This window comes from Chiroxiphia lanceolata, chromosome Z (assembly GCF_009829145.1).
Source record: "Chiroxiphia lanceolata isolate bChiLan1 chromosome Z, bChiLan1.pri, whole genome shotgun sequence".
Classification (NCBI taxonomy): Eukaryota; Metazoa; Chordata; class Aves; order Passeriformes; family Pipridae; genus Chiroxiphia; species Chiroxiphia lanceolata.
In genome coordinates, this window is record NC_045671.1 from 74,957,237 (window position 1) to 74,970,697 (window position 13,461).

Below are 13,461 nucleotides of genomic sequence, written 5' to 3' on the forward strand. Positions count from 1 at the left end.
GGACCCAATACTCCCTTTTCCCCTCTTCACTCCTGGGACACCTGCCCCCATTACCCAACAAGACTCTGACCTTCTGATCCATCCATCTTGTCTCCTCTGCAGCACCAGGGCTGAGCTGTGGCCCTTTATTTATTCACGCAATGTAGGTTTCCTCATGCTGCTTCACCAGTGCACATCAACTGTGACCTCGAGACACCGTCCTCTCCTGGGATGAGCATGTTTTCCAGTCCCAGGCATCTCTGGAGTAAGGGCTGACAGTTCTTTAAAGCAGGGGGGAAGCAGGCGGGAGGAGTGACAGGCTGAAGTACATTGTGATTCAATAGGATAAAGCAGAGCTTGATGGAAGCTCAGCCGACCATTCCGGTCCCAGCATAGGATTGTAATGCAGAGCTGCCCTTTCACAGCACCTGACGTGGTGATATTTGTGCTGCTGGAAAATCCATCACCCCTTTTTGCCATTTTTCTCATCCTCTATTCCTCACTGAATGCAAACATATCTCCTGCTGCATTATTCTTGCACTGAGCTCTGTAAGATCCATCAGCTGCCTGACAGAAGCCTTACTGGGAGTGCTGGGTGGCACTGGTTACCAGTGACAGCTGGCACTGGACACAACCTGCTTTGTCCCAAGCAGTGCCAGACAGAGCCCTGGGCGCCAGTTTCTGTCACACCTGATTTACCCATGTGCTTGCCTGTAGAACAAACCAGACTCCTTTGTGTCCCTCTTTTCCAGCTAGCAGCATTATCCAGACTCCCTGGTTCTCCCCCAAATGCTCTGGTGGGTGCTCCACTGCAGATTCCTGCAAAGCCCGACACCAGTCAGTGCCAGGGCTGATGTTGTTACCTGCTAGGACCCAAATACACCTGTGGGTCATGCCCCAGGTTGGATGTCCAGCTGCAGGATCTCGTTTCTTTTCCCAAAGCGGCAACAAATCCCGGCCTGTGCTGAAGGGGGCTGAAGGATGTTCCCTCACCCAGCTCCCATCTGCTTCCAAGTGTCACTGCATCACCTTTTTCCCTTCCCATGTCTCAAAAAAACCTGCTTTCTCTGTCTTTTACTCACTGTCCTGCAACCGCAAGCAGCATACATCTATCACAGCAAAGGTTCTGCAGGGCTGGGAACCTGCAGGACTCACAGGGACATCCAGAGGCAGTTTTACCACAAACACATCATCTGGTGCTGGCAGCAGGTGCTGCCAGTGACAGGCAGGAGACACAATCTGCGGCCAGGCTTCAGTGGGTCTCACCCAAGTACCTGTGTAGGTCACCTGGCCTAAATTCCCTGTCACTACCTTTCCAAGGCAAGGCAGGTTCTGCCCACCAGCACACAGTGGGGTTTGAAAAATGTATCAGTTGCTTAAGGTGAAATCTTCTTGGCTGAAGCCACTGAACATCAGAGAAAGAGCTTAGGACTCCTGGCTGATCTGACTCCTGCCACGCTGCTGAGGCACCTACTCACCAGGGGAGGAATTAGGAAGAACTCTGACTTGCTCCACACCTGACCACCCTCTGGGACTGCACACAGTGACATAAAGGCACCTCTTATGTGCAGGAAATTCACTCCATTCAAGACAACTTAGTTGGACAGGTGATCAAACTGACCCATCAGAAAAGCTGGAGTTCATCTTGATACCCCACCTAAAACGACCCTTCTCCCTGAATGCCAGGTTTGTGCTGGTTTGTCTAAAGGCCAATGGAACTTTTACTCAAATAGAACCCAGTATTGAAACCCAAAAACGGACACAAAACACAGTGCCCAGGAAAAGAGTAATTTCCATGCCAAGGGCAAGCATTTTCGGGGATGAAATTAAATTTTTTTCATTAAGGTTAAAACTGATTTTTTTTTAATGGTATCATCACGAAGTTTTCAATCAAGCAATCAATGAAGTTAAGCAAAAATCAATTTTTGTTGCCAAGTACACACTGAAGCAAAGCTGGGCATTATGTTCCCAAGTATTCTGCAGGTGTAGCTCTGCCCCAAACACCTCTGAGATGGGGTGACAGGATCACCAGAATGCCTGTGTTCTCACTGGAGACTTTGCCAAACAAAAACCTGATGAATTTGGGGAGTACCAGTATGGGATAACACTGGTAGAATGACAGTCCTGAATTTTAACTTAGGTGCCATTTCCCTTTCCAGGTACCCTTGAAGGGTACAAATAGTTTCTAATTTTAAAACAAAACTGCAGCATGAGGAGAGGACTTGCACCTCAATGACACTGTGCTGTTAGTTATCATCAGCTGCTCAGAAAAGGAGCGGCTACAGTAGAGAGCAGGTCACAGAGCAGCATTGGAATGCAGGGAAATGAGGAACAAATCCACTTTTTTTCATATTCCTCATGTAAAGTTTTATTTGGCTTAGTCCTTTGATGAAGCATTTCATTCTTACAAACCTTAACACGTTGAATTCCAGTGTACAAAAATAATTGTATTTGAAAAAAATTATTAAATTTTAGCACAGTATGACTGGAATCAAGTATGTTCTTCATACTCTGTTCTCTTTTCTCCAGAAACAGTTTCCACATCAAGGGGAACAAGGACAGATTTAGTGTGAGATGTAAACTCTGTTCCATGCCCAGCTGCTCACTCTGCCCAGCTGGCAGGGGCAGGGATGGGGCTCGGGGGAGCCCCGAGAGCCGAGCACCGAGGGCAGTGGATTTGTGGTGCCACGCGGGAGCGTGAGGCAGGAAACTGCTGCATCCCAGAGTGCAAAGCAGCGACTTGGCTGCCCCTTCCAGGAAGGAGGGAAAGTGCCAAGTCCCCCTCTGCGCTCTGGAGAGGAATGATGGCTTGGAGGATGTGCTTTACCCCCCACGTTCCTGCTCTCCATCTTGACCCCTCCTCATGCAAGTCTCCCTGGCGCCGGCTCTGAAGGCGCCATGTTCGCTGGCAGCAGATCCTGCTCTGACAGCAGAACCACATCTCACCAGTGAAGAAACAGGCCCTGCCAAATCCAGCATGCCCCCCACAATCCCCAAGCAAAGAAAAGAAACATACAGCCTATTCTGGAACCACCCCAGGTGGGAGCACTGGGACCCACTGGCCACAGCAACAGTTCTCAGAGACAGAGTGGTCTGAGTGTGTGTCTGGCACGCTGGCTCAAGGACGGGCTCAAATTCATGTGCTAAGAGAGAGATAGAAATAAACAGAAGGCAGAGCCAGAGCGAGCAAATACCAGTGCTACCTGCCCATCCCCCTGTTACCAGGATTTCTGTTTGGACTTCTTCCTCTTCTGTTTTATGAGGAATAGATTGTCCTTGCTGTCAGGACTAGCATCTTTCTGCTTTTTCCATTTCTTCTTCCTTTTGACACCTTCCAGAGACTCCTGCACACACCCAGCCTTTCTGCCTGAGAACGCCTGAAAAATGGACTTGTGCCGAACCCTGCCGCCCTTGCACACCTGCTGCTTGCACCCCCGAGGGAAGTCTCCCTCTGGGTCACAGCGGATTTCAACACCCCTCCTGTTCTTCTTCTCTCGGGATTTCCCTGCCTGAGACACCTTCATCTTCTTGTACTGCTCGCCATCCCTGTTCAGTTTCCCGTGTTGTCCTTTCCAAGGTTTGCTCTTTTTCTTGTGGCTGTGCCCCTCGAGCCGTTCTTCCTGCCATGGTGTTTCGGGCTGTTCCGGTAGAAGGCCAGCTTCCTGCAGGTCTGGAAAACAGAGCCTATTAGTTCCAAACCTAAAAACCCCAAAACCTGGTGCTCAAGCCATCACAGCTCTCCTTAAGTATGTATGAATTGGACAAAAAATTATCTCTGACAGATATTTTCATGTCACCAGGCTATAATCTTAACAAATTACAATTTAATTCCCTTCCTGTTATTTTATGGCATTTTTAATGTCTGTGGATTTCTCAGAATTAAAACTTGACAATACCCACCAAGTGACTTTGACATAATCAATTTCCATGATAGATATGGATGAATAAAGTCACAAATCTTTTACTACTACCAGAATACCTCTTCAAATCCATGCACCTTTACCTGATGCTTGAAAATAATTCCACAATGTTTCTAAAAAGCAGCAAACGGAGAACTGAAAGGTGGGAGGGATCTCCCAAACTACACCGTACCTGCCACCTTTCTTTTTAACCTATTTGCTCTCCTCTTGATATCGCATTCATCATCATAGTAGTAGATGAAGGGAGAAGTGGGGAACGTGCTCCCCTGCATCCGCTTCTCCGAGCACTCCTGCAAAACACATTTCAGGTCACCAGAGTCGGCTAAGTGGCAATTTTCCTGGAAGAGAAATGGGCCGGGTCCTGCAGGGGCTGGTCTGTACCTGCAGGGGGTGTGGCCAGCACTGACAGTTTCATTACCAACCCGTAATCCCTCCTGTGCACAGCCAAACGCTGGAACTGTGTAAGCACACAGCAGGAGTCCTCTGTCTTTCTGCAGTTACCACACGTCTGTAGCACCCCCAGAGCAGACAAGAAGGAGCAGGTGAGGACAGGTAAACACCAGGTGAGTTGCTGACAGTGCTGTTGGACACAAGAACTGGGCTGTCCCACTGCCAGGCAGGACCCTGACACCAGCTCTTCTGCTTCCCACTGCTCCCACACACCTGGCTCCCTTGGAGACAAACAGTGCCATGGCAGAGCAGCCCTGGCACCTGGCTCATTTGGGGTGAAGCCATCTGCAGAGGGGTGGCAGGTCAAAAGGGGGTGAGAAGCAATGCCAAGGCAGCATCTCCCCTCAGCCTGACAGCAGCCAGGGTGGGTACTCCAACCATGTGCCATGTTCTCACAGAGACAAACCAAAAGCAAATCCCGCTTCAGGATGGTGTGCAGGGGAGTGCAGGGAAGAGGAAGAGGAAAAGGAAGAGAGCCCTGAACAGTCAGCTGAGGTAAGAAAGGGGCTGACTCCGACACCATGTGCGTGTCAGCCTATTCCCCAAACACTTGGATCAGGAATGTGAATTTTTTCACCGGTGTACACACAGTTTTAGCCATGTCTTGTAAGCCAGGGATGCTTCCCACAGTTCTACCTTTTTTCCAGGTACCATGTAACAAGGTGCTTTATTATCCTTGCAAACTGCTTGCTACCTGCTGTGCTTTGCTTCACCACCTTTCTCTTCTTGGATACTGCATAGATCATAGAAACACAGAATCCCAGAAATGTTTGGGTTGGAAGGGACCAAAGCTCATCCAGTTCTACCCCTTGCCACGGGCAGGGACACTTTCCACTAAATCAAGTTGCTCCAAGCCCCATTCAACCTGGCCTTAAACACTTCCAGGGATGGGACAGCCACAGACTCTCAGGGCAACCTGTGCCAGGGCCTCACCATCCTCACAGCCAAGAATTTCTTCCTAATATCCAGCCTAACTCCACTCTCTTCCCGTGTGAAGCCATGCTAGTGAGCTCCGTGCCTCACAATCCCCAGGAGCTGTCAGGAGCTTTTGCCCACCTGGTGTCTGCACCACAGGGCCAGCAACTCTCCTGCATGTGCCATTGCTACCCCTCAGTGCCACTCGGGCAGTCCCTGTCGCTGTGTGTCCTCCTGCCCACTTCCCTCTCCCTTCCAGAGGCACAGTGCACCAGAGATGCAATCTGGATGTATTTTGTATTTCACAGCTTCTATTTGGCATGCGCTTGGCTGAAATTTAATGAAGAATCCCTTTTTTTGCAGGTTTTTTGCCTCTGTTTCTGGGAATGGTGTGTACATGGAAAGATCTGGTATCTCTGTCCTCTTGTGTTGCTATTGGCTCATCCCCTTTCACTCAGTCATTGCTCAGGCTGTTTCTGCTCTTTGTACACTAGCAAAAATACTTTGTCTTCCTGAACTTTGAGAGCCATAAAATGTCCTCGAGTCACTTCATTTCCTTGCTGATTTTATACGGTTTCTAACACTTTGTATGCAAGTAATTACCACCAGCTCCTCCCATATAATTTCTAATTATTTTTACAGCAGCCTTAAAAATTAAATAATTAATTTACAGCATCCCTAATAATTACTAATTAATTTTACAGCAGCCTTACTTGTATCCATGTATGGCTGTCTTCTTCCGGTGTAACTTTTTGACAGTTTAGTAAAATTAAAGTAACCTAAAGGCCCAAGCTTTTAACAAAACATATTGGGTAGTTGTAGGGGCTGACACACAAGAGCAGGTGGAAGGGAAGGGAGGAATTTGCTTGCAATTTGCTGGTTTTAAGCCATAGAAAACAATAAACTAAACCCATTCAGTGCCTGAATAGCATTCGTTTTCTGGAATAGTTGTGGCTCCTGCCCTTATTCCATGAAAGAAAAACCTCAAATATTTGCTTTGTGTTGGTATTTGCAGGTACAGAGCTGAACTTCTCACAACAGGCACTGAAAAAGGTGATAAATATCATCAAAACAGCCTGGAAGATGCAGCACACCTCCCATTTTTACTGAAGCCACTTAAGGCTCATGACGTCTCCCTCACCAGGCTACACCTTACAGAAGGGTGACGCCAAACTTAATGTTGAATTAAACTAAGAAAAGACAAATGAGGATCATAACAAGCTGGCAGAACTGGAACATACCCAAAACAGCATTCAAATGGGTGGGCTGATTGAATGGTTGGGTGAAAAAACTGATGTGATGCTGAATGTGGCAGTGAGGCACTAATGGGAAAAAAGAAAGGAAAAAAAAGAAAGCTAAAAAAAAGCTGTATACAGCAACTGCCCTTTTTCCAATGCTTTCTCTCTCCCAGGCAGTCTCAAATCAATAAACCTGCCAAGGACAGATAGTAACTTTTGCTTTCCCTCCTATCTTTAAATTAGATGGGCGAGATCACTTCAAACATCAGCCTCCACCGACTGCAGCAGTGCTGTGACCACACATCTCTCGTGTGGCACCAGCTCAGCTCTTTCAGCTCTTTCCTCAAACCACACAGTGTAGCAGAGATGGATTTCCAGCCCGGGAGTGTATTCCAAGATAGAGACTGCCAAGACTTACGTATCCAAAGTGTCCTTTGCGGGAGCAGTTGTAGCAGTACACGGACACAGAGCGCTCGGAGTGGGCACTGGCTGTTTTGATGGGCCCTGGCTTTGTCTGGAAGATGGAAATGGGTAAGAATTAGGCATGGCAGTATTCTGAATGATGAACTAAAAATAAATTAAAATTACATAAATATAATTTTATTATGCTTAGATCAATACATTCCTGCTTGCTGTTAGAATATTAAGTTGAAGAAGCAGCAAGCGGCTCCTGTTAACTGTAATTTTGCAGAGTGAGGCACAGCCTGAGCATCACAAATGAGGTGCAAAGAAGCATCCCCGGCACCTTTTCCACCTGGTCATGTTATTTCAGCTCTGAATGCAAGAAAATAAGGTGCTGATTTATCTCTTCCCGTCCTCCTTGTCCCTCTGTCCTCTCCCGCTCTCACAGATGCCCCACCATCCCCTGGGATGGTCAGATACAGTTGGAGAGACATGATGCCACAGCCCATGGAGAGAATGGGGGAGTGATCCTGGGCCCTTTGGCACAGCCATGATGCCACATCCAACAGTGAGAATGTGGAACAGGTCTCACACCCCACAGCACAGACGTGATGCCACGGTCCACTGGCACAGGCAGGCACCTGAATCAACAAGGGATGCAGGAATTCTGGCCCAAAAGCATCAGGGTTGAAGAGTGCATTCTGCATTCTGTCCATTTCCTTCTCTCTGGGGCTAAAGGAGCATGGAAGAGTGGTCCAGATTTCAAAGAAATTAGTAGTTCTTGGTAAGGCTTAGTAAAACCATTACATGAATGGCTTTTTATTTTAAATCTGTATTGCCACACTCTTCTGTTGTGGGAGCCATCATGTTCTCCTGCAGAACCTCCAGAAGAATGACAGCAGTGTTTGTAAAATAGGCAGGAACAAGAGAAACCTTCCAATGCCATTCTTTATGAATCTGATCACACCTGCAAGGTCACCTTATTGTGACCTCCCCAGCCCTGGGTTTAAATGCGTGTTTCAGAGTCATGTTCCTCAGCTCACATCCACGTACTAGGAGGGGCTTGAAAAAAGGATTAAGAAGAGTGACACATCCAACAGTGATTTGTGACAAAAGGTGGGAAAACAGGGAAAGGGAAAAACCACCACTTATAAAGCAATTTCTGTATTTCTCATCCATGTCTCACAGTGAGACTTCTCCAGCTAACAGCAGTGTGTGACTCACTAAGCTGGCTTGGTATTTCAGGTATTCCTTTACCATTAATACATAGAACAGGCAAGGAAAAAAACCCACAATCAACAAACCAAAATGCAAACATTTGTGTAGGCCCCTTGGGGAAACATCTGTGGGTTTTGTTTACTGGACCAATCATCGTTATTCTGGTTAGTTTTCAGCATGAGGAGCATTCCCAGAAATCATCTCTGCCTTGGACAGGGCTCCTGAAGGGCAGCAATAAACCCTGCAAGTGATGCCTTCTTCTGCCTTCCACACGTGTAGACTCTTACCCAATACTAAATCTGATTTAAAGGCTGATGCCTGTTGGACACCACATGAGGATGTTGCCACAGAGCCCCAGAGGGTTCCTTCTGCACGTCCCTGCCTGCCAGGGAACTCTGCCCTAGGAATATGAGCACAACACAGCTGTCACATCATCAGATCAGGACCACCACAGCACTACTCTGCTTTCTGCCAACTGGGCCTTAAAATGACAGTTTGAAAACGACATGATCACACTATTTAGGCTTTGCAAAGTGCAGTGTGACAATACCATGCAGTTACAAAAACCAGCCATTATTCCAGAGACACAATCCTTTATATTCCAAGATGTCACCTGCTGAAACTGAAGAGTCTGACGCCTTTGCCTGTGGAGCAACATCCTCCAATGAAAATAATTGCAGTTTTGGCCATCACTGGTGTTCTTAAATTGAAACTAGTGAAATGTTCAACCAGTGCTCAATGCAGTGACTTTTTACAGAAAAGGTAAGCTCGTCGAGGAGTGCCCATGGAGTGGCCTTGTCCCATCATGGACCCCCACACCAAAAACTGGGCACCAGCAGACACAGGGGCCTCCCTCCACCAGGGGAGTCCTTTGGGCTCACATGTACCCCAGGACCTGACCTCTCTCCCAGGGCAGCTCCCTTGCCCTGTTTACTTTTATTGAGTTAACAGAAAAAAATCACATTCAAGGAAGAAACACTTGCAAGTCAGATTACAACTCTACATAACTATACTCCTCTCCAAAGCCAAACAAAAAGAAAACCTGCATGTTATAAACCCTCTGTTTTCTTATTATTTAAGGATTAAAAAAGCATCTGAGGCTTCAGCCACATAGATACAAAACAAACTATTCATTGACGTAGCTTCTTTATGTTTTAGATTTTTTTTTTTGTTACAAACATTTAAATAATCTATATTTGTAGGGTGATATCTTGGAGATTACTTCACTATCAATATATAGAAGTAATAACCTGGTAGATAGCATTACCTATGAAAGGTCCATCCCATCTGCTATTCTTGCTGAAAGCTTTTCATGCACCAGTAAACTCAGTAAATATCAGAAGATAAAGCATAAGCCTACCACGCCATGGATTTAGTCCTAATGTCTCCTCAAAGTGCAGCCTGATGCAACGATTACAAATGATTTTTCTTCTAATGTCATTTTACATAACCCTTTTTTCTGCATGAGTAGTTAGTGCAGAATGAATGAATGAATGCCATTAAAACAGTTAATCATTATCTGGGACACTGGCCTTCCTCCCTTCTCAACCAGGAATCTCCATGACAAAGGCCAAGAGATCAAAATGCCAGGGCTGCCTCTCTGGCCTATTTCTGACAGTAATTTTTTATGCAAATGGCTCTGCTGGGCAGCTCCCTCGGTGACCTTGAGCTCCCCTTGTCTGCAAGGACTTTGATCCGACCAGGGCTCCTTTTTACGAAGCTCATTACTACTTAGGATCCACAATCTGGCTAAATCTCAGTAATTAAGGAAAATCATCTGACCTTTATTTCTGCATGTTTCCCTGCTCTCCCGTTATGGACCTCGGTGGAGGGGAGAACCAGGGGCCAGACTCCTTTGTGCAACCCCAAGTGCATGTGTTGGGCGAACATACATCTCTGCAGGCTGCGCTGGTGGACATGGGCAGTGTGATGTGTGGTGGAACTCAACCTGCTCAGGGTGACCTCTCACACCTCACAGAGAGGCACCGGACCTAAAAACTGCCACAGGGAAAGCTTTCCACCCTGTGTGTGCGCCAGCAAAACCATTCTAACAAATAAATCTAACTCAGAGTAGTTGCCTGTGCTGACCAGAGACTTGTACTTGGGTGGAACCAAGGTCATCCCTCTGTCTATTCATCAGCACCCACCAGTGTCACCCTCCCTAATGAAGGCCTGCACCCAGGTGCATTTTGCTAGCCACATCCAACATCACAGTTTGGACAACTCTCAGAATGCAAGGGAAAAACTTCTCTCCTTCCACCGTGTTCACCACAGTGAGGCACAAGCTTTGCAAACTACCGAGGCTGCTGTTTTCAACTCAATGAGACAATGTGGTGTAATTCCGGGAGTAAAACTCATTACCGGCAATGTTTCACCACTTCCTTGAGCCACTGAAAGATGATCATTGAGTGAATCATTACATGCTGAGGGCTGTGGGCTGGAGTTGGGCAGAGAAACAGTCGGAGCAGCTCTATCATGGAAAAATAGACATTTATTTTCCCTTACAAATTATCATAATCTACTTGCATGCCAGCTGAAACAATGGCAGGTTAGCATCGTTCCCTTATATTCAAAATTGCCAATATAAGGTATCATGTAACACTGTAATTATACCCAGGGTTTTTGTTGTTGTTATTTTCTTTAACAGTGTCATGCACCCAGTAGACTTGCATTCCATTGGGTAATTCCTTAATTAGGCAGATTTTTGAAACAAGTATTATGTACACAACAGACCGGAACGTCTCCTTTGGAGTCTTCCCAGTATATCAGGTGATTGCATCATTAAGTCACACATGCTACGTAGTAAAAATCCTTATGAAAATTCATAACAGAAACACATTGAGCTTGGTGCATGCTAATAAACAAGAAATGTACAAATTTAGTATTTTGACTTTTAATCACACTAAACTCCAAACAATTACAAATAAAATAATTTCTTCATGAAATTTTATTTCTTCACTTTTTTCAGCCATCTAAAAGCCCTTGCTCTTCCCACCGGAGTTGTGGAGGTCACACCTGAGCATCTTCCCACAAATTACACTTTTAGTTTCCTGAATGTGCTTGTGACATTCTTTCTACCCTTTTGGGTGTCACCAAAAAACAGCTAAATAACCAAAAAAAAAAAAAAAAGGTGATCTCACTCAACCTTAAGGATTTAAAAAAAATTTTTTTTAAGGTCATGATACACATTAAATTACCAATCGATGGTAAAAATTTTATTTTTTGATTGTATGGTCTGGAGAACCCTTTCACTGAAGAAGGAATTTAACTTGCCCGGTCTGCAATACAAGCACTGTGAAGTGGTGTTTTTTTACAGAAATAAGACATTTCTACAATGCATTTTAAACACATGCAAATACCATCTACAATTGACCATGTGAAAATGTTAAATGAAGAGACAAAAAGTACAATATTATATATTTAAAATAAATGAATGCAATCTTTTGAAAAACCCTAAAATATTAATTCAAAAATCATTTTCTGAGAAATGGACAAAAAATCCTCAGGTTTGTAGAGAGAATGAATGTATGCGAGATAGTGAGGATAACAACAATACAACCCCTGAACGCCTCAAAATCTTCACGATCTAAAAGGCATCCCAATTTCCTCCAAAGGTGGTGGCATCTCTCCAGCCGTCCACAGCTAATTTTACAGGAAATGCAAAACGTTATTTAAATAGGACTGCGCATTAAACTCCAACTATGCCTGATGTGGCTCTCAAAGTACAAACCTATCTCCCTCTCTATTTTAATTTTAAAGTAAGTTAGCAAACACTTCCTTCCTAATCCCTGGGGAATATCTGTATGGTGACACAAACGCACAAATTTATGACAGTAACATAAATGCTCCTCCGAAGTAATGTGCAACATTAAGTGAAATCGTTTCCTGGAAAGATATTATAGGTATCTATATTTTATTTGCCATCTTAAACATATCTGGGTTTTTATGACCTTATTTTTAAAATGTATTTCCTTTTTACATTTCCTGGTGCAAATGGACTGCATAAATAAGCAATGTGCTATGAGGCTTCAGACTAGCCGATAAACCCTTTCAATTTTCATGCCAGCTTCTTCTTTTGTAATTCAAATCTGGCTGAAAACTGGCAGCTCTGAAAACTGAAACAAGCACTGCCACAAATACCTTGTAATGCTATCGACCTTGTCTGCCCATGCAGTGAGAAAGGGGGATGCATATGTGTCTGCAGTCATCCAGATAACACAACTCATTTTTTTGGGGGGATAACAGAAGCCGGACCCGGACCGCGCACCCAAAGCAGTCATTACCAAGCAGGCTGGAGAATAAGTCTCTTCAAAATATACAGCGCATTTAAAAACCATATACAGGGCTCAGCCACTGCTTTCATTACCAATTTTAATTTAGCTCCTTCAGTTTGCTAGCCAGATAAACTCTTTAGTGCTGTTTTTTAATCTATTTGCCACATTTTATGTTTAAGATTATAGTAATATGGGACAGGAGAAGGAATCACTTTTGGAGGAAATAAAGAAACAGATCCGCTTATCGGCGCCCATCAGAAAGTTCATTAATCAGCCGGGCTTTGTGCCCCCTAAATTGAAAGGTTAAATAATCCTCTCAGGAATATTTCTCGGCACCGCCGCCAATTGTCCGGAGAGAAGCTGCCATTCACCGCGCTCCGGATCGGTGACAGGGTATTTTACCACCGTTTGGGCCCCAAACAATGACGGACAAATGGCCTGGCTCACAAAGAAACCTTTTAGTACACGGATGGAGAAAGGACCACAAGCTTTGAAGTGGGGTGGGGGAGGTGGGGAGAGGCCTTGGAGAAGGAGGAGGAGGAAGAGGAGGAGGAGAAGGAGGAGGAGACTCGTGCACTGGGACACGTATATTTTATTTGAATGTTTATTAGGGGACCAGCCAAACATATATATATATATATATATATATATATATATATATATATATATATATATTTATGTCTATAAGTGCCTGGGCACAGCACTGTGCACACACACGCACGCTAAGCGTATGCATACTTACACATATATTTATACATTAATCTGAACACAAACATTTGCAAAGCCTGTAAAATCGGAAGATGAACAGAACTAAAGCATGGTTATATTTATTAGCTAATACACCAGGGAGCCCAACAAACCCCAAGGTTTTAATTTTTACTGTCATTCTGGATGATTTACAGCTTCCTTTCTCTCTCTTTAACCTTCACGTTGTCTGCTGATCGCCCCTCACCGTCGGACGCAAAAGGAGGAAGTACAACATCTGAAATAACTTTCTTATGGGAGCATTCTTAATAAATACTTCTTGGTAAATATATTCTTAATAAATATTTACTTTGAAGTGAT

General features: G+C 44.9%; 1 protein-coding gene across 3 annotated transcripts in view; it reads right to left on the reverse strand.

Moving 5' to 3' along the window:
* Window positions 1-2,320: 2,320 nt before the first annotated feature.
* ZCCHC7 (zinc finger CCHC-type containing 7) overlaps window positions 2,321-13,461 on the reverse strand; it is an 87,257-nt gene continuing 76,116 nt past the window's right edge. For all 3 annotated transcript variants that reach the window (XM_032676398.1, XM_032676399.1, XM_032676400.1), the window contains exons 9-11: window positions 6,921-7,016; window positions 4,072-4,189; window positions 2,321-3,649 (exon numbers count right to left, since the gene is read on the reverse strand). In XM_032676398.1, coding sequence (XP_032532289.1) covers window positions 3,198-3,649; window positions 4,072-4,189; window positions 6,921-7,016 — 666 coding nt within the window. In that variant the 3' untranslated portion in view covers window positions 2,321-3,197. The remainder of the gene's footprint in view (window positions 3,650-4,071; window positions 4,190-6,920; window positions 7,017-13,461) is intronic.